The 27,272-nt window shown below is 47.5% G+C and overlaps 2 protein-coding genes across 8 annotated transcripts in view; one reads left to right on the forward strand and one right to left on the reverse strand.

The window, feature by feature from the left end:
- coq5 (coenzyme Q5, methyltransferase) overlaps positions 1-3,059 on the forward strand; it is a 15,999-nt gene extending 12,940 nt beyond the window's left edge. Inside the window, exons 3-7 of the mRNA XM_035530269.2 lie at positions 1-158; positions 905-1,011; positions 1,126-1,214; positions 2,161-2,272; positions 2,576-3,059. The exon at positions 1-158 is cut by the window's left edge and continues 64 nt beyond it. Coding sequence (XP_035386162.1) covers positions 1-158; positions 905-1,011; positions 1,126-1,214; positions 2,161-2,272; positions 2,576-2,677 — 568 coding nt within the window. The 3' untranslated portion in view covers positions 2,678-3,059. The remainder of the gene's footprint in view (positions 159-904; positions 1,012-1,125; positions 1,215-2,160; positions 2,273-2,575) is intronic.
- znrf3 (zinc and ring finger 3) overlaps positions 3,029-27,272 on the reverse strand; it is a 43,394-nt gene continuing 19,150 nt past the window's right edge. For 2 of the 7 annotated variants that reach the window (XM_035530267.2, XM_035530268.2), the window contains 7 exons: positions 18,125-18,247; positions 10,473-10,547; positions 9,111-9,242; positions 8,790-8,897; positions 8,455-8,619; positions 6,555-6,657; positions 3,029-6,208 (listed from right to left, as the gene is read on the reverse strand). In XM_035530267.2, coding sequence (XP_035386160.1) covers positions 4,602-6,208; positions 6,555-6,657; positions 8,455-8,619; positions 8,790-8,897; positions 9,111-9,242; positions 10,473-10,547; positions 18,125-18,247 — 2,313 coding nt within the window. In that variant the 3' untranslated portion in view covers positions 3,029-4,601. The other 5 variants (XM_081714899.1, XM_081714898.1, XM_081714901.1 and 2 more) reach the window with 5 other exon arrangements.

Here is a 27,272-nt window from a genome sequence, read left to right on the forward strand (position 1 = left end):
AGCACGGTCCAATCAGACGCCTTCGTGGCAGGACATCACAGCCAGTTATAGCTCAGAGGGGGCGGGGCCTCCACAGTCCAGGGCGGTGGTGTGTGACATCAATAAAGAGATGCTGAAAGTGGGGAAGGGGCGGGCAGAGGAGGCGGGAATCACCACAGGTAACCCCGCCCCTCATTACTATGGCAACGTTCCTTCCCGTCTAATGTTATTTTGTCCTTTGTTCTCAGGCAGTAGCAGACGTCACTTGTGTTTAGTTTCACTGTTGCAAAAGACAAACATCTAAACATTCTGGTGCATTTTACCTTTTTGAATCCTGGTGTTTGAGTTTCACTATATATATACACACACACACTTAGTACCCTTGTGAGGACCCACTGCGTTTTTTATTACATTTCTGCACTGTGTGTAGCTGTGTTTAGGGACTATAGATATAGATGAGTGCAATGATCAAATGAAGCAGCAGTGTGAGTTTACACAGTAGGATAATCTATAACATACTGCACATAACCCAGACTGTGACTATCTTAGAGTTGACTGGACTGTGTTTACATTTACACACACACGCGCGCTTTTATCCAAAGCGACTTACGTGAGTACAACTTGAGAGGTTGAGTTTTGCTCAGGGGCCCAACAGTGGTGGGATTTGAACTGGCAACCTTCTGATTACCAGTCCAATGCCTTCACCACTGAGCTCCCACTGTACTGCTGTTAGAGATACTGCCACATGTCCAGAGAGACCACGCCTAGAGAGACTGTCCGTGAGTGTCAGTGTGGTGGAGGCATGACAGGAAGGGAGTGGCGGTGAGCGGTCTGCGTGCCGTGTTTGGTGCAATGTTTCACAGGGTCCTTTAAGGCTACGAGGTCATTGGCGGTGACGAGTTCGGCCTTTCTTGCTCTTCTGCAGGCGTGTCCTGGGTGGTGGGGGATGCGGAGGAACTCCCGTTCGACGAGGATCAGTTCGATGTCTACACCATCGCCTTCGGCATCCGCAACGTCACCCATGTTGAGCAGGTGATGCGCCTCCTCCTTTAATGAGGGAGAGGTTACCACATACAACAGAGCTTGTGCCGACTGGGTCACTAGGAATACAACCAGACCTCTGTGTGTGTGTGTGTGTGTGTTCAGGCTCTGCAGGAAGCCTTTCGTGTTCTTAAACCAGGTGGGCGGTTTTTGTGCTTGGAGTTCAGTCAAGTCTCCACTCCACTTCTTTCCAAGTACGTGCACCTAATCTACCTCCTGATCCACTTTATCTACCTCCTAACCTACCTACCTTCTAATCCAGCAGTCATACAACAGTCAATGCCCTGAGCATATATTTAGACACGTGATCATCGGCGGCTTGTACTACAATTTGGAGTGTGAATTTGTGCCCTACCTACAGTTAGGTGATGTTTAAAGTCAAAGCCATGTTGTAGCATCGTCTGAGTTCTCATCACTGTGTGGCATATAATAGGATATAATCTAAATGAGCTCTGTTCTCATTGGATGCTCGGTATCGTGCCTCATTCCAAAAGCCCTTATTTGCATATCTCAGCCTACAGCAGTTTAGCCCCACCTGCTTACATTGCTCATGATGATGTCATAGAAACAGCGGTTTAATAATATGGTTTTTGTAGCTTAGTCTCCTTATATGGACTTTACGGAGATGGGGAGGGAACAATGTGTTTTAAAACTAACAGAATTTACATATTATTTGCATATTACTTTATTCCAATAAAGAGATGGAAATTGTTTTCCATGATGTAACACAAAGCACAATGAAGAAAGCTGAGAGCAGTTCACTGATGGATGTTGCTATAGCGCTGGGAATAAAAGCTGTGACGCAACGTTTGAAACTAAAACATGCACGGTGTTGTGGTTGTACCACTAATGTACTTATTGTTTACACGGCAAAAGGTCACAACAGTAAACGTCCAGTGCAAGGTAGTAATGTCCAAGTTCTGTTTCCTCTCTAGCAGGTACCCTACATAGTGCTCTGTGTAGAAATGTACACGGGGAGATTTGTGTACGAGTAAAACATTTCAGACACGGTGAGGGTAACCTGGGTTAGTCCTGCAACTCAACCGTGTCACACAGGGACGGTTCCAGAACCATGTGTACATGCTGGTAACCAGGTGAGCTACAGGAACTCAAAGGTGACCAAGTGAAAATGTTTTACAGGCTGTATGATGCATACAGTTTCCAGGTGATTCCAGTTTTAGGTGAGGTGATTGCAGGTGACTGGAAATCGTACCAGTACCTTGTGGAGAGCATCCGGAGATTCCCAAACCAGGTAATGTTCCAGGACGTAGACTCTTTGGTTGATCCAAGTCTAAATAGGCCAGTCCAGACAGAACAGGGTCACTGTTTGGTTATATAGTACCAGGACTCAGGAAACCTGCTTTAACTTTTTAATAATAAATACTGCTAGACCTTGTGGAACTGGGATATTTGTAAAATATGATAGGATTTCACCCACATGCTAAATATCACGAGAGAGAGAGAGAAAAAAGAATACTATACTTATGTAGTGTGTCCCCCCCCCTTCCGTAATGGAGAATTTTCCTACTTGATGCTGCCATTTTGCGCTCCACAGGAAACGTTCAAAGGAATGATCGAGGAGGCTGGTTTCGCCCGTGTCCAGTACATCAACTTGACTGGCGGAATATGTGCTATTCACTCAGCGTTCAAACTGTGAGCGCTGCTAACAGCGCCCTCTGCTGGGTGAGCTGAGCCACTCAACTTACTGTCCCCTCGGAGAGAAGGCACTGGTCGTAGCCCAGAGCACAGGGTGCACCTTTGGATGGTTTGGTCTCCATGGTAATTCCCTAAAGCCTCAGTTATGTGTGTGACCTTGGACAGCAGAATTTAAAAGACTTTAATGTGATTTTCTAAGCATGTGTGCATGTTTGTGTGGTGCTGGAAGTAGCAGGGGGTCATGGGTACAGCACATTAGGGTGCCTGAGCTGCTCTGATGCCCCCTACAGGCTGATGTATGCATTACACTACATTTTGTTCTGTAGTTCACACCAGAAATGACTCAAGTCTGTTCAGTTGAATAAAACCATATAATTTTCAAATCTTTGTACACTTTGTTACAAAACTGTATGGTACTAAAAGTTTTAAAATCGGTTTTTGGTCAGAGAATATTTAATCATCTGGTGTGCAATTACTATTTACAAAACGTTTCATATTAGTGATCTCAACAAAAAAAACCAAATCTTTCCAAACATCCAGACCCTCTGAACATAAGACATGGCTTACAGATAAATATATTAGTCAATAAATATTCAGAGAACGTACTTCCATTTATGAACCGTGCTGCTATACAGATACAGAAATATACAGGTCTCGCTCTGGCCTCAATAGCTGGAGCCTGAAACTTGACGGAGAAAATAATTATATCTTAAAAAATTAAAAAATATTAATTTTGTACATATTTTCTTTTATACAATCTTATCTTAAGTGCTACAAACAATTAAAAAAAAATTTAAATAGTGACTCAAGTACCCCGAGAATGCTAAATAGTCGCAGTACAATAACTATGAGAGATTAGAGTCTATTACAGCACTGTTAATGACAACATAAATAAAATGATTTTAAAATGTGGTAAAGCCAGAAGAGGAATTATCAAAACATTAGACAAACAGCAGAAAGGCATGAGGACTGTGTGAGAAGAGATTTCAGGATTAGGATTAAGTGTAAATTTAAAAATAAAGGCATTTCCCCACTTTCCTTAAACAGTGACACTTTGGCCTCTTCAGACTAACAGTTAGTCGTGTTAAATATTTTCTTTAAAAAACAAGTGCACTAATACCAAATAAAGGGCACAGATAAAATATTTTTTAAAAATAGTTACACTGGGGGGGTTATTTTAGTATAATTGCCATTCCAGAATTAGTTCTGGAAACTCTTCCAGAACTAATTCTGATAAATATTTAAGAGAAATCCTGTCACAGGAGACAAACTAAACTTTGGTGTAAAGAACAAACAGTTCAGTAGTCTCCTAAAAAAGAAAACAAGAAACAAACCATGAAGCTGTGTGTGTGTGTGAGGGGAGAAGTGAAAAACAATCTGAAATACACTGTACTCGCATAGTTGTCATGGCAACGGCCATCTTACCCTCTCTCCGTTCACTCAGCGGTGTTTTGGTGTTTTTCTCTAAATGATGAAGGCATGGTGCTATGACCCAGACCACATGTCATATGTATACATACACGCATGCAAGTCATTTCAGCAATAAACGCAACTACAAAAAACAACAACCCCAAAACATCTGTGTATTGTAACATGAAGGCAGGCGTGTAAGTGTTTAAACAAAACTAAGCCTTCAACTCCGCCAGGGTCTGTGGTTCTGTAGCACCAACACACAGACCAAAACGTCGTCCTCCCTACGACAGACTGACAGGTTTATCGTGGAACGACACGACGCCCGTTAGGCCATGCATCTGCCGTCACACTCCTCTGTAGGCGTGTCTGATTCTTAAGGCCACAGGAAAGAGAAGGATGACAATACACCACTCTTCGACAGAAAAAAAAAATTTAAATGTAAAAAATTAAATCTCCATTTGAAATTCACTCAGAGTTCTTTGAGGAAGACAAACGCCGACTCCAGGTTTACTTCACAGACTGGAACCCTCATATGTCGGTTTGCTGCCCCCTTGAGTTTCAGGAGTGCCACTGCACTGAGGGGAAAACAGGGCCCTGACTTCCTCTGCACTCGACCGCTGACTTCTGCACTGTCCTGAGGTGAAAAACCCTTGATTAGCGTCCTCAGAAGTCCTGTCCTCGCGCTCCATCATGAGCGACGGAAGGAGGCTGGTTTGATGCTTGGAACCGAGGCCTAACTCGCAGTCCGTGTCTTCGGGAATTATGGGTATCCGCTGGGCGAGTTCGCAGCAGGTCTGACTGGAGCAGGCCTCGCTGTCGGTTTGGGCGTACTGCACGTTAACGGAATAATCCTCCGCGTACCGGTGGACCTTCATGTCCGTGTAAAAGCAGCAGGGAAGCCCCTCGTATCCGGCGTGCTCAGCCAGCGGAAGCCGCTCCGTGCTGACACTGTAGAAGTTCAGCGGAGATGCACCAGTCAGCGTCTGGGGCTCCCCCCCTTCCTGTCCCTTATGCTCCAAACCCGGCGGAGGAACCTCTAAACAGCAGCCGCACACTGCCCCTTGCTCGCTGCTGTGCTCCATGGAGCATTGGCTCCATCCCGCTACAGTGCCCTGTAGGGGCCCGGCCGAGGTAGTGCTGGTGTTGTCTCTGGCTTCCAGCGAAGCGTGGCTGCTGCCGGGCGACAGCCCCTCCCCCGAGCCGTAGCGTCCTCCGGGGCTCCGCCCGCAGTCCGAGCCCCCTGCCGACGCCGGGGCGGACAGGATGTCGTCGGCAGACGCCGCGGCCGGGAGGCTCGGGGCGATGTCTCCGCCCACGCAGTGGCAGGGACTCCGGCTGCGATAGACGTAGGGGTCGTAGTCGCTGCTGAGGGAACTCCGGAAGGTGGAGCAGCTCCCGTACACGCCCTGGTTACTCACCTCGGTGCAGTCCAGCATGGAGTCGCTGGAAGAACAGTGGCACTGACCCGAGCTGCTGCTGCTGCTGTCGCTGCCGGGGCAGTCGGCAAGGTAACCGCTACACACCGACCGGTGGCCGTGGTAACAGCTGAGCCCCGACGTGCTTCCCGAGTCGCCCATGTGGGACGACGAGGCAGGGGCCACGTGCACCACGGTGGGGTACAGTAATCCCGGCTGGAAGGACCGGCCGTGGGCCTTGTGGGACTGCCCCCCGGGCTGGCTCTCCGGCTGTGGGAAGGTCAAGCCCTGGAAGAAGTAGTGCTGATACATGGTCTCGTACTGGGACACGCAGGTGGCGCGCGAGAAACCACGCCCGTGGAACTTGGGCCGCTTGAAGGCGTGGGATTGTGGGTAGGCGGGCGCACGGTGCTCCAGGCCACACTGATGGGGGCTCAGGCCGTGGTCCAGGTGGAGCGCGGGGTAGGGTGGGAGGAAGGGTGGCTGTGGAGAGTAGAGGCTCTGCTCGGGGCGTTGGTCCACCGTTAGCACGGTGATGGGGTTGCCGTGTGGATCCATGGTGGTGCGGGTGGGGTAGGCAGTCACCTGCCCGGCACGGTGCACCCTCCCTGGGTAGTGGACAGGAAGCACCACCCTCTGCTGCCGACTGTGGACCGGGTTCCCTGGGTCCAGACACACAGCACCTGGAGTGCCCTTCTTTTGCTCTGCACAGAGAACATTGATGCACTTGTGAAACAGAACCAGGTTCTAACATCAGGTTTGCCATGTCAAGTATTCAGTACAACTGGGTTCTGCATTTATATACCAGATTATTACAAAAATATTCTAGCAACCTTTGTAACCATAGCCTACTGTTAATGATCTACAGTGCTTACAAAGACTTGTAATTAATATGCATGACCAAACGATCAAAGGTTGGGGAACTTTACCATATCGTATATCTTATAAAAGCCATTAGACAAAGGAAGCTGCGCATTAGTTATGTAGCTGAACCACCGTGCGGAGGAGCAGGCAGGCAGGTTCCGTCCCCAGGGGGAGGGGCTTTCTCACCGATGATGTTGTGTCTGCAGTGGGGACAGGTATGGTGTTGGACTAGCCAGGGGTCCACACACTTCTTATGGAAGCGATGAGCACAGGGAATCACTCTCAGCTCCTGCAAACACCAATAAAAGTCCTGCTACAGATAAAAGTCCTCACAATCCACCAAACGTGACACCTCGACCCACTGCGTAATCTACAACCAAGATATTAACTAATACATGATAAAGACATTAGTTACTTTGATGGGCAAAATAGCTTTATTTTTTGCAGTTATAAAAACTGAATAAACAAAGATGAAGGAACAAGCAAAGAACAAAATCCTCACAAACACTTTAAAACCAGGGAAGCAGGTAACAAGGGAATTACTGTGCCACTTCCAAACATGGCCTCCAGGTGACGGTGTGCTGACGGCACACGTACTTTCTGTTGGAGCCATGTTAAAGGATAGTTTCTTGAACCTGGATTACGGCCGAGTCCTAGTCTGGACTAAGTGAAAGTGGGGATTTACTACTTGAGTTTAGTCTCCAGGGCCTGGGACTCCAACCCCAGAGGGGAGTTGGATGTGCCATAGCGTCAGACTAGTGTGTAAAGGCAACGTTTTAACGGAACTGCAGAGCTCAAATAAACAACTTTAATTTGGGATTGGCTCAGATATGTATTTAAATGACAATCCCTGTGAGAAGTGAAAATATTAAAGAGTAAGACCGAGACCCCCGTCAGAAAAAGCCGAGGTGTGTGGCTTTGGCTGCTGGTGACTCCGCCCCCCACCCAGTACCTCGGTGCCTCCGCATGGTGACTCCACCCCCCACAACCTCACTGTCTCCATGGTGACTCAACCCCACCACCTCACCGACATGGTGACTCCGCCCCACTTTCTCTGGCTCTGATCAGTACAAACAGAAGTAATGCAAAGGCTTTCTGAACACGGCACACAAATAAAGAAATAAATGTATAGATTTGCACGCGGCGACACCAGGGTTTATTCTGGGATGGCAGACCACCAACCTGTAGGGATTGAAACCCAACAGCACACACATGCCTCGTTCACGCTTCTAAACACATCGCATGTCCTCCAGATCCAGTGTGTAAGATTTAAGAAAACAGTTCAAAACATCTGCTACACACACACACACACACACACACGGTACATAGTGAGACGTGTACTTTGGACACGTTTACACCATATTAGAGGCCGTCCGCTCTGTTACAGCAACAGAATGTTACACCCATTAGCTTGTCAAGCTAACGCTGAAACAAGCTAATCAGATGACATCCACTACTGGTCCACTATAACGAACAAGTTCTCACTACAGAGAAAAACTACATGTGTTAACTGGTACAATATGTGATTAATAGTTACTCTCGTGTGTCAAACTGTAGTGTACACCTAGAAAGATACTGAACAGCCTTAGTCACCACACAAACGACAACTGAAAACAACAACTCAAAAACAAACAGAGCTGCCGGCTCACCGTGCCGTGTGGCCCACACAGAGGTGAGTCTGAACACACGTGAATAACTTTTCTGTATTGTTAATGTTAATATGCGTTTTACTGGGGTAGCAAGTGAGGTGGCAGTTACTCCCCGATATCTGCCTCCCTGGAGGTTCTGAACCAAGTCAGAGAACTTTGGTTCCCTCTTCCTTCCTGCTCTGTAATCAGCAAGCACGGATCTAGTCGTGGGGTCTCTTGTCTTCATTTGCGCGCTTGTGTGATTTAATCACATTATAACCCACACAGACACAAACTCTGGTCCCTGAAGGTCACGGCCAGCACAAATACAGCACAAATGGACTGTGGGAGACAGCGGGGAGACCACGACTGCAGTGCATCCTGGATTCACAGCAATCATCAGAGCAGTTATGGCCAGAGCACCCGCGCGACACGGTCCGGGCAGACTGGGGCTTCACCTCTCCGTCGATGTATTTCTCCAGGCAGATGGCGCAGTCCGACGTGGAACTGCTGCTCAAGGAGTCCGACACACTGCAGCTCTCCTGCTGACCTTTGACCTTGGCTTTGAACTTCCGAGTTTCCATTTTTTCCAGAGCCTGGATGGCCATCCGGTTCATAGAGCTCTGGACAGAGGAATGGACGGATGGAGAGAGAAAGAAAAGGAACGAAAAAGGGAGAAATGTGTGTCAAGGATGCACAACATCACGATGCTGTGGGTGTTGTACAACCTCCACGAGCACCCGAACACAGTCAAAACCCTACTGCCAAGGCTCACCTGGTTGCTAAGGCTCACCTGGCTGCGTCTTTGCTTGAGCTTGATTTTGATGAGGAGGATGAGGCACACCAGAGACACCACGATGAAGAAGGCCAGGAAGATTCCCATATCAAAATACTCTGTGGGCTGTTGGGGAGAAGACATCACAGCAGAGGTTTCACGACAAACGAAGCACCCGGACATGCCGAGATGCATCACAGGCTTTCACTAGCCTTGGGAAAACTTAATATACGACGCGGGACGCACAGGAATGCTGTGGCTTCGTCTCAGATACTCTGGACGTAAATGAGCTTCGTTTAGTCTGGAACGGTCCTATACACTTGCAGTACTGGCACTTACCCGTGGGGGGCGATGCTGGATTCTGGCTCTGGCCACTTTCTGCTTATTAACGATATTCATCAGTTTAACGGCATCTGCTCCTTTAACGTAAACCACAGGCCTCTTCAGGGGATCGTCAGAGAGCTGATTCAACTGGGGGGGAAATAAAGAAAAAATATTTTATGTTTAAATTTCAGAGTTTGTTCCTTTACTTTCATTCAGCATGGTGCTCAAGTCTTCATACCCTTACACATTTTATTAATTTTTTATGCCCGTCATTTTCTACATTGACATAATAACCACGAAGAAAAGCACTTACAAGAAAAACAGCGAGGTGTTCAGAAAGATGGCGTTCTTGAACACATCACCTCCTGACCTGCCTGCTCACCTTCAGTAGGAGTACGACATCAAAGCCAAAGCGCCCCCACCCGAACACACCCAAAAGAAACTGCCAGACTGCAACCACAGAAACTGCGGTTGTATTTTAAATATTTATTTATTTATTTTTTGGGGCTGCCGGCAAAAGTAAACCAATTGCATGTTGTGAAAGTAGAATCTGGATTTAGATTTAGCCTGGCGACTCAGACAGACGGAGACTGGGGCCTGTAATTTGCCAAAACGGAGGGAAATGGAAGGATGGCTAGTCCGTGTGCTGCCGTCACACGGAAGTGTGGAGCGTCTGAAAGGCAGGAGTTCGGCTGGTCCCCAAACCGCAGTGACCTTTGTTCACTCATGCTGGGAGGGATTGGGAGCAGGACTTCACACTGAACCTACACTCCATCTGAAACAGGGACCGTAGGATCTCTGAGTAATTACCCTCAGGAGAGAGAGAAACCGTTCGATCTCCCCTGTGTTCTAGTCTGGCTTACAGAGAGACAATATTCAGTCCAGACTGAACGATCTGTGTGAAGAGGATGAAATGGATGAAAGAAGAAACACCATGCAGTGCCTCACACACCCACACACAGGGTCAGAGTCTCGCACACTGCCAGTTTCTCTCAGACAGACACGACTAGGGTTCCAACAAAAGGACCTCTGTGTTACATCACAATTACACAGTTACTACGACACCAGCAAGGTCAAATAACACGCACGTGTTATTATTATATTACAAAGTAGTATAAATAAAAGAACAGCATAACTGACTAAGACACCAGTGAAACGTTTGTAAACAAAGAAACTTAAAGCAGCTTCCAGCACCAATAGGCTGGAGAACAAGATAAAGGCTTTACACTGGCTGTCGGGACCTTTACATTTATAACCATTGTCCTGACATTGCTGAGTCAGCACATTTATGCCTCCTGAGCTGAACAGCTGTGGGTTTATCTAGCAGTTTACGGTTATTCCTGACGAAACGGGGAGAGGGGAGGAGAGCTCGCTCACTTGATCAATCGCGTCAGGATTTTCTGAGACATCAAAAATTACTGCTGTAGCTCCTCTTTGGACGGCCCTCTTAGCCTATAGGACGAGAGAGAGAGAGAAAGAAAATGACCATTCATCCATTCACAGAGAAAACCTGTTTAAACCATTGCTGCTTGTGCTAAAACAGGACAACAAAAATACAAATGTCTCTCACACACATGATAACCATGACAACCGACCAGACAAAGTTCTCCTTCAAAGTATTAAAACTTGGCTGAAGAGTACATTGGTGAGATTGGAGCTTAATCTGGATAATACACAAGAATTTAATATTCAGTTTAATTCAAGAATTCCTCTGCAAGTGCCAAGATGCTCTGAACACTAGTTAATAACCACCACAGCCACTAGAGGGCACTATTGAACCTGTACAGACTCCTGTGGCATTCACAGTAAAATGATGTCCAGGTAACAGAGTTGGTTCCCACTTGTACTGGTCCCATCAATCACTTTAGACGTTAGCAATGCTCACTGATGCATGAGGAGTGTTAAATGACACTGGAAATACATTTACTACAACAGTAACAGATTGTTCCAGTAGCCCAATATACACCCCCTGCCCCCGTGTGTGTGAGAGAGAGAGAGAGAGAACACACATCGACGGCCTGGGTCCCTGTTTTGTCCATCTATGCTGCCTTTGTGAACAGCACTGAGCAAGTGTTGAGGAAACAAACTTCAAAAGTGAGAAACAGAGCAGATGATTAGCTAACACTGGGGTGGAGGTTAAGAGAAATCTCGACAAAGTGTTCCCAGTGTCACCGGAACCAGAGAACTGGTCAATACACCAGTTTAAATCTAAACCCATGTTCCAATATTTTATTTACATTTTACCGCTTCCAGTCACAATGCTGTCTGGGGAGTAGGAGAGGACAAACAGTAAAAGAAAATAGCAGAGACACACACACACCACTAGGACTGCTGGATGCCATAGCTACACAGTGGGGAGTGCACCAAGCCATACCAGAACTAGAACAAAATATCAAAAGGAAGAGAGAAAGCAAACAGTTCTCACACACTGTTTGATCTCCTTCTCTGGCATCGCTCCATCAGGTCTTACCTCAGTCCTGGCAGAGGGTGCCGGGGCAGTACCTGAACCAGCTGGGGGGGCTTCAGAACAGGTACTGCCCCGGTTCCCTTCACCTGGCGCTGTGTGCGGAGGCACTCTTCAATCTTACGGAGTCGTGTGTGTGTGCGCGTGTGTGTTTATATATAAACGGACACAGAGGGGCACCCAGCCTGTCCCCAGTATTACACACATGACTTTCTTGTGAATTGTTGCATGTACTTTTTTCAGCACATCTGAGGTTTGTGGTCCTCTGAACAACCATCTCCCCCATACACTGCTGACTGAATGATTGTTTTAAAAATATGGACAGAAGCCACACCCGTTACTGGGCTAAAACTCCGCCCAAAAACTGGGACAGGACTCCTAACGCTTCATCTATGTTTGAGCCCCTTTGCAGATGGAAATCTGAGTTAATTATTAACAGATCAGAGAGAGCGAGAGAAAGTGTGAGAGATGGGTGCAGAGAGAGAGAGCGCGAGCTAGAGTTGCCTCAACAGTGAGAAGGAGAAAAAAACAAAAAACATTGCCTACAGTAAGCTAAAGTCCACAGCGCACACACACCTCCAGACGCAGGTGTCCCACCCAACACACACACACACTACCTGCCTGTCCTCTGCGCGTGTGCGCGTGTCCGTCCAGAGCTCAGGCTTTATTGCACGGCTTTGCACGCTGAAACTTGATCGAATGTCCCAGGGCACAGGAGCTTAAATAACCACCAAAAACTAACCAGCACAAAACTCAAGAGTCCTCCTCTAAACACGCAAACAAGCCGTGAGCCGCCCCCCCCCCCACTAGTCGTTTTACTGTAGTAACAGACACAGGTCAGCTTGTATCTGCACACACACTTCTTCTGTTTCTCTCTTTAAGCAATATCCCTCCCTCTATGCTCTGCTGTAATTAAAGTAATTAAGTCTTCTGAAAGCGCTGTCGTCCTGGTAGGGTGTAATTTCATGTCATCTCCTGGCCTGTGTGTTTATTCGAAGATAAAGGCATACTTTTTTCTTTCAGAATGTCCTTACATGTGGTTAGAAACGTTCCGCCCCCTCCGCTCACGAGGACCCGGAGAGACGGACGCTTCCTTCACGGCCGCTGGGCGTGCGGGGAGAAGGCCAGGCCCCCGTCTGTACGTCTGCGGTCATGGGAACGTCCCGGTGCCAGACTCAGACAGACGAGGCTACAGCTAGACGACACTCATGCCTGCCGTGACCATGTCAAAGAGCAGAACGACCTTCTAAAACTCAGGCTTGCTGCACGCACACAAACTTCACGAGAAAAATGTAACCGCACAAGCATCTGAATTATTTAGACGCGAATCTGTTTGTTTAAACTTTTAAGATGACCATGTGATACAGGATAATGCAGTGTAAACCTTTAGCTTCAGCTGAACACACACACACACACACACACACACACACACACACACACACAGCGAGTGTGTGAGTGAGTATGGTTTGGCCTTAATAAGACTTCCGAGTCCATTAAGCAACGTTCACAGTTTCACAGGAACCAAGCGGACAACATTCTGAAATTTAAAATTAATTTTTAGAGTGAGGCAAAAAGCAGCTTTATAAAGGTTCTAAAATCCCTTGTTATGCCAGCCAGGGAGCGAGGAGGGGAACGAAGGGTTAAACGCCAGGAAGCACTGCACGTTTCCACGGAGATCTAGTCAAACAACTTCACATTCTGAAAGATAGGACATATGGAACGACCAGACATCCAACTCTACAAACCTTCAAATTCCAGAAATTCTACTTTAAAAAATTGCTAAAGAATTCTTATTCTGGAATGTTCTGGGAATGTTCAGTAAACAACTTGAAATTCAACAAAATACAGGGCAGAGAAAACACAACACCCCCCCGCCCCAAGAACTGCTCCACCCACATCACTCCACATGGCTTCGCCCCCAACACTGTGCGATATGAGGGGTGATATTCTGAACTGGTGTGGCACAACATTTAAAGATCTCATCATTTCTCTTTTTTTCCAGCACACACACACACACACACACACACACACACACACACACACACACACACACACACACACACACACACACACACACACACACACACACACACACACACACACACACACACACACACACACACACACACACACACACACTCTAATGGTTGCTAATTTTGGAAAGTCATTTTAAAATTATACCAAATTTATACTATGTTAAATAATAAAATATTCATGGAATATTTCAGGAAGGTGGATTTTTTTTCCACACAGATGACTAAAGTATCCAGAATATAAACTGTCAAAAGATGTTTTTCTGCACTTTGAGAACATTCAGTTAAATCTGTTCATTCATATTCTCATGTGCTATGGAAACATGAGCGTTCTTAAAGAGGTTTTTCTTCCAGCAGATGCGTCTTGTGCCGGCATTCCAAACGCTGAGGTGCATGGTGTTCCGAACGGTCAGGTGCATGAGGTGCACAGCGTTCAGGATGCTCGGGTACATGGCGTTCCTAAAGGTTGTTCCTTATCCGAGCTGCACCTGCCCAGAAATCAGTCACAGAGTCACAAAGTTTTAATGAGACTTCAGCTTTGCTTTTTAAACGTGCAGACACACACACACACACATACACACAGTGTCCAGGTTTGCAGTTTCTCAGCCAAACGAGTCCAGCACAGCACTTTAGGGTTTGTTTACTCTCCACCATCACAGATGCTGTTTACCAACACAGCAAAAACATGTTTTTGAAACGGAACTCTCTCAGATTCCAGGAAAAGCACGTCCGGCAAAAGGCCGCTATCAGATATCCGTCAGACATGGGGGCAAATCCATCATTCCTCTCCTACGCTCCCGCCCTGGGGCCACCTCTATCTGTCCCACCGAATTTCAGCACCTCTACTGCTTCAGAGCGTCACGATGACATAATTTCCGGGCAGGAAATGGAGCACTCTGTCGCAGCGCGGCTACTTCTCGCCAGCTCCTTTGATGTGGCCATTCCTCTGGAATGCCTCTTCTCCGGGTTTGTGTGTGTGTGTGTGTGTGTGTGAGAATGAGTGAGTGAGTGTGTGTGTGTGTGAGAATGAGTGAGTGAGTGTGTGTGTGTGTGAGAATGAGTGAGTGAGTGTGTGTGTGTGTGTGTGTGTGTGTGAGAATGAGTGAGTGAGTGAGTGAGTGAGAGAATGAGTGTGTGTGAGAGTGAGTGAGTGAGAGAGTGAGAGAGAGAGTGTGTGTGTGTGAGTGTGAGAGAGAGTGAGAGAGAGAGAGTGTGTGTGTGAGTGTGAGAGAGAGTGAGAGAGAGAGAGTGTGTGTGTGTGTGTGTGTGTGTGTGTGTGTGAGAGAGAGAGTGTGTGTGTGTTTACCGCCTCACCCTTTTTTCTTGTGTCCGGTCCAACTCAGGAGCACAGTCACTCAAACGCTCGTGTGCTGCCCGCGGATCTTCCCGGATGAACCCGACGGAAGGCTGCGCACGCGAAGAGGACAGTTAATTACGTTCCCTTCCACCTCTTCCTGCTTTTATTACCTCCGCCAATACACCCACCCACACACCTACACACACCAAATCAGAATAAAAGTCAAGCAGACAGTCTGATTGGTTCTTGCCAATCGGGTCTTGAACGACCCTTGAAAAACGTCAACCCTAAACAAACAAAACCAACCAACCAAAACTTCAACCTCAGCCAGCAAGACAGAAACCCAGAATCCTTCACTCACTCACAGGAAATTAAGCGTTTGGTTATTAAACACAGCTCACTCGCTTGATCACTAGTTGATTGATTGATTGATTGGGTCCCGTGGTGCATGCGTAGAGGGATGGGAGGCTCCTGGACACAGAGATACACAGAGCGAGACACACACACACAGAGATACACAGAGCGAGACACACACACACAGAGATACACAGAGCGAGACACACACACACAGAGATACACAGAGCGAGACACACACACAGAGATACACAGAGATACACAGAGCGAGACACACAGAGCGAGACACAGAGCGAGACACACAGAGCGAGACACAGAGCGAGACACACAGAGCGAGACACACACAGAGATACACAGAGCGAGACACACACAGAGATACACAGAGCGAGACACACACAGAGATACACAGAGCGAGACACACACAGAGATACACAGAGCGAGACACACACAGAGATACACAGAGCGAGACACACAGAGAGATACACAGAGCGAGACACACAGAGAGATACACAGAGCGAGACACACAGAGATACACAGAGCGAGACACACACAGAGCGAGACACACACAGAGATACACAGAGCGAGACACACACAGAGATACACAGAGCGAGCGCCGTTAACCCAGTACGTACTTCTGTAATCCAACCTTCTTTTGAAGGGCAGGGTGTGTTTGCGTGTGCAGGGCGGAGGAGATTACGAGAAGCTTGGTGTGGGGGGAGGATTCTGTGGATTATGTGAAGGTATGTGTGTGTATGTGTGTGAGGTGTGTGTGTGTAAAATTGGATCTGTGTTTGATAGAGCTGCATTTCTCAGTCCAAACTAAACGACGGGTTTAAACCTCTGACCTCCACACCACAGTGTTCTCACACACACACACACACACACGCACGCACACACACACGCACACACACACGCGATAAGGAGAAATTCGGCTTCACTGGTGCCCGTGTCCCGCGGTATCTCCCCCCGGCTGCGTGTAGCGGGACAGCGAGATCTCAGCTCTGGTTTCTCGCTCCTTTGTGTGTCCTGCTCGACATGGAGAAACTTAACCAGTGCTCACGCCCGCAGCCCTGAGAACGCCGCACACCCCCACCCGACACTCCACCAGGTGCACCAACACTCGGTCTGCACCCCCTGCCCCCCAGGGCTGAATTCCTCAGCACCACGTCTCACCTTGCTTCTCATTAAGCAGGTGTAGGCCTCCTGACCCCACCCTCCACCCTTGTTCCAGTCCTCCATCAACTCCCATTATTCCTCCTCATCCCTCGTGACTATCGCCTCTCCGTTAACAGGTGTGCATTCCCCTGGTCTCCATCGCGTTCTGAGCTCACCCTGCAAGGCACCAAAGTTCCCCTTCACACACACACACGCGACAGAAAAGGAAAAGCTGGATAAAATCAGACACGTCACACAGATGCCTCTCCCTCTCTCGGTTCACCACACCACTCTAACTGAAGGCCGTCAGCCGTGTAGGTCTGGACACCTCACTCACGCATTTCAAACCTCCAGGACCTGCTGAAAAAGCGCTCGTCTTTTGAACTAAACGCGTCGCCATGACATGATCCGTGCTGTTGGCCTCCCCTCCGCTGTCCCGCGCCTCTCGGGATCTCCAGGATCCATTCTGCCAGGGCCCCGCTCGCTAACAAACACACAACACAAGGAGCTTCCCAGTAGCCATGGCAACCCACACAGCGGGTTCCAAAGCAATGATTTCATACTTGCAGGGAGGGGAAAGAGAGCAAGAAAGGAGACAGCCAATAGGACGAGGCTCCGCCCCATGTGACTGAACCTTTGACACAGAGCACAGGGGACTCCGCTGAGAAAAACAGCAGCTTACAGCGCACACGAACATGAAAGAGGAACCCTAGAGACAACACCAGTCTTCTGGGAGTGTGTGAATGTGTGTGTGTGTGTAAGAGCCTAATGTCTCTTTGTCTGGTGTGAGGTGGGACTTGCTCCATTAAGCTTACTCAAAAGGTGGAAAACATGTGAACTCAGCCAGACTCCTGCAAGTCCTTACACTGATCACACACACACACACACACACACACACACACCTCCCAAATCAGGATTTCAGAAATGTGAGTGAGTAGAGAGCAACTTCCTGTTTCTTTCAGAACGCAGGCGTGTCTAAAGTTGTAAACGGTAAATAGTAAATAAATGAGATGTGGACGCAGCTGGGGAGAGACAGAAGGTGTTCCAGCGTCTGAGAGAAATCTTACCCCACTGTGTCTCTCTCTCACACACACACACCTCTGACCTTGAAACCCCCACATACACACAAAGAAACCAAGGCCGGTTGGAAGCAAGACCAATTGAAGGAGAAGGGGTTAGAAGAGGTGTGTGTGTGTGTGAACACAGACAGGAAACAGGAACAAACTATATACACACACACACACACACACACACACACACACACACACACAAAGCTGACCTGTCAACATAATGCCACTCTGACCACCCAGTGACCGAGACACGTGTGCTAACTCTCACACATACACACAGGTTGGGTCACATGACTAAACTGTTAGTTTGTCAGGTCACCTCGTTGGAGAAAAGAAACAAAATCTCCCCATGGAAGGACTGGGAGCTGTCCAAAACTTTAGTGTGAAATAGTCTGTAGCATACCTTGCGAGAGAGAGAGAGAGAGAGAGAGAGAGAGAGAGAGAGAGAGAGAGAGAGAGAGAGAGAGAGAATCATTATGAGGATATGGTTACCACTGGCAACAGCTTCCTAAATCTTCCCTGTGCTTCTGTCCTGTGGCCCTTTGACAGAGCAGGAGTGTAAACAGACATGACTGGTCTCCCATCATCTAACCCCTCGTTACACACCCACACACACCCCCACACCCACACACACCCACACCCACACCCACACTTACCTTCCCAAGAACAGTAAGACAGCTGGGGTCCAGCTCAGGCTGTTCCAGTTTGACCACGCCCACCCAGCCGTACTCATACAGGTCCTCCTCATCATTACTGTTACACAGTCCCAGAGGATGCATCTGTATGGAGAGAGAGAGAGGACATTATTTAACCACACCACAATGTGTAATGCTAAGTGTAGTGTTGAATAAACTTTGAGGGATTGTATCCCATCATAACCTATAACACACATGAGCTCATGTCACAGATGTCCCAGTGGACACTGGTGATGAGTGACTCATAATATACAAACAAACAAACAAACAAACAAACAAACAAACATTAAATAAAACAGATCCACTAGTTTGATCTACAGGCACTAAATGTAAACATGCATTATGCTTTCAGATATACAGGTATAACGGTTACGAATTACAGCAGCGGCACGAGAAAAATAAAATTAAAGTAATTCAGAACAGATCTGCGTAAAGCAAACATCAAGCATGAGTTATTATTATTATCCCTGTGACAACCATAGCTGCGATGCATCACGTGCTCGTTATCACACCTGCAGGGCCGAGTTCACTACACATCCAATCGAACTCTCGACCGAGTGGCTCTCAACATGCCGACGAACCCCGGCCACCCCACACGCGTACCCAGAACCTCCTGAGTCAAAACGAGTCACTCACAATCCAAGAAAAATAGAAAAAAAAAAACATTTTGGAGAAAATAACACGAGAATGTCTCATCACATGAAAAACGTCCAACAACGTTGTTACAATATAAACATATAATACACTGAAAGATAAAAGTCATTAATTGCAGTACAGTGATACAGCGGGCAGTGATATCAGGGAGGCCCAACTACAAAACAAACTCCATCATTTTGGAACTACCTGAACCGCCAGCGATCAGAAGGGAACTACGACAAAGCTGCCATCCAGCAGCCCACAATCGCGCACGTAGCTGTGAGATCAAAACCCGCGCACCATCAGGGAGCTCAGTGAAACCACACAGGCCCCATGCAGCGCGTGTGCGTTAAAACCACTTCACGTTTAGAAAATGCTTAGACAACTAGGATAAAGTTTATGCCTTGTTTACTTAAGTGCTGACAGGGGTCATACTGAGGTCACACATTCAGAACAGTGTTTTATGGCCCTGTAAGACTTATCGACTTCACTGCACAATCAACGTAGTACGGACTCTCTCAAAACAGGCTGTAAAACGCCTCGTGGAATTGTAGTGACTAACGGCTTGTGTTCAGGGGTCATGACCCGATGAACATTTGCTGTGTGAAGTTTAAACTGCCCCACCCCCACCCCTTTAAAGCAGAATTCAAAATCTGACTTCCAATTTTAAAAATGTTATTACATTTAAACTTAAATGTAAGAGAAACAGGACTGAACAGTGAAAGAATGCATCAAATCCAGCCTTGCTCTTCAGGCTGGTACTTCACACTCACACTAAGAGTTCTGCAGCTTCCCCTGAAAAGCTGAGCTGGCCTGAGTCTCCTCAACTCCTGAACTCGAGCATTCCATCCCTAAGCCCACACAAACACGCGCGCGCTTGTACAAACACTTAGAACAAGCCTGAGGCCGCACAAAAACGCCGCAGAAACCTGACATCTGATTGGCTGGAAGACCTAGCTGAGAGTACCCAGCTTGCACTGCTATCTGCAAACACCCGTCTGGCACCAGTTCCTCTCGTGGGTCCTGCTGCCTTGATGTTGCGCTCTCCAGAGCTGCACACACCTTCAGCTGTGCTCCACCAACAGGTACACGAAGAACTCATAACAATCATTATGTTTAGGCTAGAATCTCAGAGTGCTTCTCACCGAGATTAAACAAGAGTTTACATTAAAGGTGTCAAGCACATGAAATGGCAGGGCGGTAAACTGTCTCATCCAATCAGCTTTCTGATCTGGACCTGTCAGCAGAACAGTGACCACAAACCCTGTCGGGCGAAGGTGACGTCAGTCTTCTTCAGTGTCGAGAGACAGACGCAGCAATAAAGGTCCGGAAACCACACACACACACACACACACACACACAGCAGGAGCCTGAAGGTAAACAAGCAGAGTTTAAAGGACACCTCAGACAGCTTCCCTGTCTCCCCTGTGGAACTCAGACAGACGTTCTTTAAACTGTGTCCCCCTGAATGTCCTTCACATGCGTCTCCCTTACACAGCCTGTGTTTCTGATTCAGTGAAGTCACACTGGAAATCACCAAGGCAACCATCAAACACCCTTCACTTCTTCTCCCTTTATCTCAGAACGTGACCCATCACACACACGGCTTACTAGTTATAAATAATCGTGTTCATATAAAAGCACATTTTTAAAAACTAATAATTGAAAATAAGTTCATGGATTCTAACCAACTCATTCTCTGTGTTTCACACACACTTTGTCAAGAAGAGACTGTCCTGATTTGAATTTGTAAGCGGACCAAAACAGCCACACAAAAACTGTCCAGGTCCGGTCAGCTCCGTTAGACACAAACCATCCACGTCCGTCACACACAAACCGCTCAGAACCGCTCAACTCCATCACAACGGGGCCTTTGATCATCCAATAACAGCGTCTTCAGGCCTGTGCCACCATCGCCCCTGGTTACGGAGCGCCTCACACACACACACTTACACTTTTTGGTGGGATGTACAGAATGCCATGATGTCCAGCTTTGCGAGAGCTCATTAGGGTTTAAGGGAGCACCGCAGTTCTAAGCGAGCGCGCCTTGAATATCATCAATTACACAAATAATAATAAAAAAGGTACTTTTGTCTTTACTGAGATTTGCTACAACCACACTCAGCAATAAGAGTAACTGAAAACACAAATTACGTTCAGGGGACATATTTCATAACTGTGAATAAAAGTGGCACTTAACGTTTGTAACTTAAATCATCCGATTTCAGCAAACCTAGTGTCCTTTTAGAAACAGCCATAGATCTGTGCTCACATCTTCAGTGAGGTATGTGTGCGCGCGCACGCATGAGTCTCCTAGCTCACCAGGTGACACAGATTCAGTGAGGTGTGTGTGTGTGTGTGTGTGTGTGTGTGTGTGTGTGTGTGTCTCCTAGCTGGAGTGACCCTCTCGTCGGAGCACAGTGTCCTGTATTTGCTGAAGCTCCTCTCAACACCATCTGTGTGGCTCTATGGAAGAACGTTCTGGACTCTGCCACCTCTGCCTCGCTCCTTCTCAGAGTCCGTAAGCTCCACCGAGGAGCTCCTCTACGGCACGGCATCCACACTTCGCAGAGCTCAGCCGTCGGACTGCATCCTTCAGTCCGGACTTTGGCAGCATGGACCTGCCGGGGATCAAACACTTCTCAGGGATGGACATGCCAGTGTTTGGAAAACTGTGGAGGACAACGAGCGAGCCCGTTTCAGTCTGTTGAGCTCCTTTCTGGTGTGCTCATCCGTTTCAGCAGCTCAGCAGAAGATCGTGCAGCTCCACTCATCAGGGTAGACGCTGTACGCAGAGCCTGCAGCTGATGCTGACGAGGAGATGTTCCTTTCCAGCTCTAGCTCTTCCACTTCCTGCTTCAGGGGCAACTGTGCTCAACCACAATCTCTTAGACCAATCATTTCCTGGAAGTTTTTTTTTTTTGTTTTTTTTTTTAAGTAAGCACATTTCATTCACATGACCACCAAAACAGATCATCGGATACAAACAGGTTGCATCCTCAGTCACGACTGCTTTTAAGATGTTCTGGAAGACTTTCAGGCAGTTTGATGTGTTACCACCTCTAAAACGTCATCAACGTTCCCCTGCTTGTTGTGGAGAGACTGAAGTATGAGAAGGTGGAGAAGTTAATGAAAATCTGTCAGACCATACTGGTGTTTAGCATCTGTGGGAATATATAAAAATAAATTCAAAACGGTGTAATTTATTGTAATTTTATAAAGTGTCAATGGACACTTTTAGGTACACCTGTTAAACTGCTCGTTAACACAAATATCTAATCAGCCAAAATCACATGGCAGCAGCTCAAAGCATTTAGTCATGTAGACAGGGTCATGACGACCTTCTGAAGTTCAAACCGAACATCAGAATGGAGAAGAAAAGTGACTTTGAGGGATGACTGTCTGAAATGATCCGACAGAGAAGATATCCAGTGAGCTGCAGTTCTCTGGGAGAAAATGTCTTCTTGATGCCAGAGGTCAGAGGAGAATGTCCAGACTGGTTCAAGCTAACAGAAAGGCAACAGTAACTCAAATGACCTTTTGTTAGAACTGAGGTATGCAGAACATCTCTGAACACACGACACGTCGAACCTTGAAGCAGACGTGTTGCAGCAGCAGACCACCACACCGGGTGACAAACCCGTCAGCTAAGAACAGGAAACGGAGGCTACAACTCTCAGGGGCTCATCAAAACTGGGCAATAGAAGACTGGAATAACGTTGCTCGAGTCTGAACAGTCTCGATTTCTGCTGTGACATTCAGATAGTCAGAACTTGGAGTAAACAACATGAAAGCAAGGATTCATCCTGCCTTGCATCGATGTCAGTTGCTAACTGTGTCCATCCCTTTATGACCACAGTGTCCCCATCTTCTGATGGATACTTCCAGCTTGGCAACTACTGCGCAACGTCACAAAGCTCAAATCACTGCATTGTGACTGCACTCAAATGGCCTCCACAGTCACCAGATCTCAGTCCACTACAGCACCTTCACTGTGTGATGTTCAGTCCACTACAGCACCTTCACTGTGTGATGTTCAGTCCACTACAGCACCTTCACTGTGTGATGTTCAGTCCACTACAGCACCTTCACTGTGTGATGTTCAGTCCACTACAGCACCTTTGGGATGTGGTGGAACTGGAGATCATTGTTGTGCAGCCGTCAAATCTGCAGCACCTGTGTGACGCCGTCATGTCAGTATGGACCAACGCCTGTGATGAATATTCCCAGCACCTCACTGAATCAGTCAGGAAGAATTAAAGCAGTTCTGAAGGTAAAGGGGGTCCGACCCGGTACTAGCAACATATAACATATTGCATATATTGTGAGTGTATATTTAAACTCATCACACACACAGCGTGTAGTTAACATAAGCGCTGAGTAAGGAAATTCCCCTCACCCATCACACTGTTGACAAAACTGGAGAGACCGAGGAAGATGCGTGTTCTGCCAGCATGCCTTCTTGTTTAACAGTGTTTAATCATTACGTAATTAAATCATGTTAAATCGCCCACACAGCTATATCTCTCTATGCTTCTGTTCCATCCACCTGTCCTTGTTCTGTTAGTGAGCGTGGGATGAAAATATCAGAAGTGTGACATTCTCCAAATCACCACTACACACTAGTGCTCCACACTAGTTCTGCACCAGCCAGAACGCTCACCACTCATCGTCACACTCACTCATTGTTTCAGTTCAGAAGTTATTGACACAGTAACCGTGTGAAGTGCACATTTGGTGTGTGTGGCACCACAGTACACCATTGACAAAACCACAGGCATCGCATCTCCAGAAGACCAAACAGACAGAGTGTGTGTGTGTGTGTGTGTGATGTTGTAAGCTCTGACACTAGACTCACACTGTCAGATTAAAATGGCAAAGTGACACAGGGCTTCCAGGAGCTTCGTATGTCATCAACTGCTGTTACTCCACACACACACACACAAAACGCTAATCGATTGGATTTAGCAACTGTAAAATAAACCACTGCAGCACAGAGAACGCAGCACTCCAAATATTAGCAAAGCCTTTTGATTCTGGATCTGTAGGAGATTATGCATCTAGGCAGCACGGAAACGTAGCCATGACTACAGTGCTGGCTTCTTCAAGGTCATGCAGGCCCAGTCTAGGGGGAAAAAAAAAAATCATAACTTCCAAAAAAAAAAACCACACTTCACACCACAGAGCTCAAGTCACAAATCACCAGTACCGCTGTTTTTCACAGTGACCAGTTCAACACACACACAAATCAACCCAACACCACCCTGCGAACTTCACAGGACCTGCGGGTGTCCCTGGGTCATGGTTTGCGAGTGTGTGCGCAAAACCTTTTGTGAACAGTGGCTGTGCTCCAGAGGCAGAGGGCACCTGAGGTCATTTAGGTCCATGTCAGTATCTGTTTCAGCCAACCGAGCAAGGGGGCAACTTGTACCTGCCCCCCTTACAAAAAACAACAACAACAAAAAACAAACAAACAGACACCTGATGCCCAGCCTGCTGTCCATGAACAGGGCAGAACAAGATCCCTTTTCTCTACAACTTCAAGTAACCGTTACACCCACCTCAGATGCACACTCACTCCACACCACGTCCTTACACACAGAGGCATTTTACATTAACTGTTACAAAACAGACAACACAGATGTGTTAGTGTATCTAACCCAACGCCTAGTAGAGGTCTCGAACAACGTGGATTAGCGTTTGGTGCGGTATTAAGCGTAAAGGTGTGCAGTGGCGCACAGACTGCGAGATCTTTCGTGTGTCCTGCGTCCCGTAGCCCTGACCTTCACACAGTGAAACGCTCAACACCAACTCCGGAGCCGCCAGCGTGTAGCAGCGCAGAAACAACGCAAAGGAACATGAATGTTTATTAGGAGACTGCCAGTAATAACGACACTGGCATCATGATACAACAGGACATGACAACACCTAACAGTCTGTGATACCAACAAATTTATATTAAGATAACGTTAACCAAAACGCTCATCATTAACAATACCAAAAACAGACCAATAAACAGAGTAAATTTAAAATACATCAATACAGAGAAAAGTCCTGAATACAACCAAGAGCTTCTAACCTACCACTAACAGAAATGGGTTTGACTCACAAATTTTCTACACAAATGCTCCTGTTTCTTCTCTTCTTTTTGAGGTGCCTGCTGAACCTTTCAAATAGTCCATTTTAAATAAAATATTGAAATATTTAAAATAAATAAATGTAAAAATATTTACATAATATATTTAAATACTTGTTTTAAATATATGTTTTTAAATATGTTAAACTTGAACACATCAGTTTCACACTGGGCAAAGAATGATATCCATATTTATGAATGTGTAAGTCATAACAATTCATGAGTGTATTCACAATATATTACCACATCAAAATTGTACACAGCCCTAGTGGTGGTACTCTATATTAAAGAACTGCACAGTTAAGACAATTTAACATATAAATAAACTAGTTATTGGACAAACTAAATGTTTCATTGCCAGTCACAAAATTACGTAACGCTTGTGAAAGCTTGGGGCAATAAATCAAACAAACAAACAACAACAACCAACCCCTCACTGTCTGTCCAGTGCAGGGAAGACGTGCTAAAATTCCATTCTCACTAGAACACTACTGCAAATACGACCAGACGCTGATGGCACAACACACATGCAGCTTCATCATTCACACCCACACTACGGTGCCAAGGCGCGACAACCAGAACGCCGACACCTCGCGCCACGGCCTCTTCCAATGCTTTAATGTTCTCATCCTAATGACAGCTATGTCCCCCACCCCTGCGCGCGCACACACACACACACACACACACACACACACACGACCCAATGCCCATCACCCAGCTGCCCAGCCCCCTCCTCCACGACAGAGCATGAAGGATTTCCTGGAATAACAGACCGTGTGGCCAGCAGAGGCGGGAACGTTTGATCAAAGGCTGCAGCGAAGCCCTGGGCGCGCGGCCACTCCGAGCAGATCCCTCACACACAACCGACCGGTCGACGCTCCGCTGAGTTCAGCCCATCGTCTCACCGCTACTCTGGCAGACACCGGAGGCCCCAAGCGAGCGTGCACACGCATGCACACTCATCTGACTCTCAATCAGGCAGGAGAAGGGGAGAGGTTTTTGAGACAGAAATGAGCCAACCACAAAACGAATGAGACCGTTTTGGTTCAATATCAAGCGGTCACACTTTAAATACCCAGTTAAGACAAAAGGAAACTGTCTGGGACTCAAATACCGAAGAGACATTCCACACAGGAACTGCCATACTGATCTCAAAATCCATGTTGTGATGAAGGCTCTTCACGCATATAAAGTCTTCCTCAGAGGTCTGAACATGAACTTATCTTCCCTAAACATGCGGCAGCAACCACGCATGCACGTACAGATTGGTCCGTTCACGGATGGTATTACAAGACACGCGCACACAGAGCTCCTCACACTCAGCCTCTGTTCCGGTGTCCACCCATCCCGAATACCGCATCCGCACCAGAGGCGTCGCCCACGGTGACGAGCCGACCTCAGTAGGCTCCACGGGGTGGCGCTGCCCGTTTCCTTCTGCCGTACGCGGTTTGCACTCTCTCCCGCCGCCTAGAGGACACCAGAGCTACTGCGCCATCAGGTAGGTCCATCAGAACAGCGCCCCCCCCACCGCTTGCCGCTTGGCATAAAACCTGTGGATCACGGAGAAGCTCTCACTCCGCCTCAACTTTGGTCTGCGATTACTACACCAGCGGACGCAGCAATGAAGGGAATTCCAGACAGGTCCTGGGTTTGTCTATAAATACTCCACGGCAACAGAACACAGAAACATCATCAAGCCGAGAGAGAGAGAGAGAGATATCGCCTGTGTCTTCTCATTTCACTTCCTAAGCTCTAGAAATAACTTCAAAGCAGCCGAGTGCCGTGAGGAGCGAGGGGATAGAGTTACACTGGGCAGCTGGGAAGGCTCGCAGGTGGGTCTGCACCAACCACGTAACAGTATCTTGGAAAAAGAAGCCGGGTCTCCTTTCAACGGCAGACACTTCCTCTCCTTTGTCCTCCAGACAAAAAACACCCAGCAACGGTTGCAAAAATCTGCACCCTGGCCCAGAAAAACACTTCCAGAACTCACACAGCCACGAGAGCGCCCAGCAGCGTGTCGACACGTCAAGGGCAGTGTGGGGTGACGTTTCCAGTGCTCCCCTCCTGGAGTCCGAGCCAGGACCTACCTCGGGGACGGGACCGCGACCGCTCGGCCCCTGTGAAGTCCCCTATTAGTGTCCCCCACAAAACCAGCACCGCATGTCATCTCCACAGCAACCACACAAACAAACATGTGCTGCCATCTAGGCATTAGACGTGCGTGCTCAGAGCAGACACTCAATATCATGTAAATACTCAAACACGCATCAGCGGGCATATTTGGAGAAGGTTGGGGGACTTATTAACACGCAGAGAGACCTCAGCAAAGCCCCGATC

Source organism: Electrophorus electricus, chromosome 5 (genome assembly GCF_041902795.1).
Source record: "Electrophorus electricus isolate QZ-2024a chromosome 5, ASM4190279v1, whole genome shotgun sequence".
Taxonomy (NCBI): Eukaryota; Metazoa; Chordata; class Actinopteri; order Gymnotiformes; family Gymnotidae; genus Electrophorus; species Electrophorus electricus.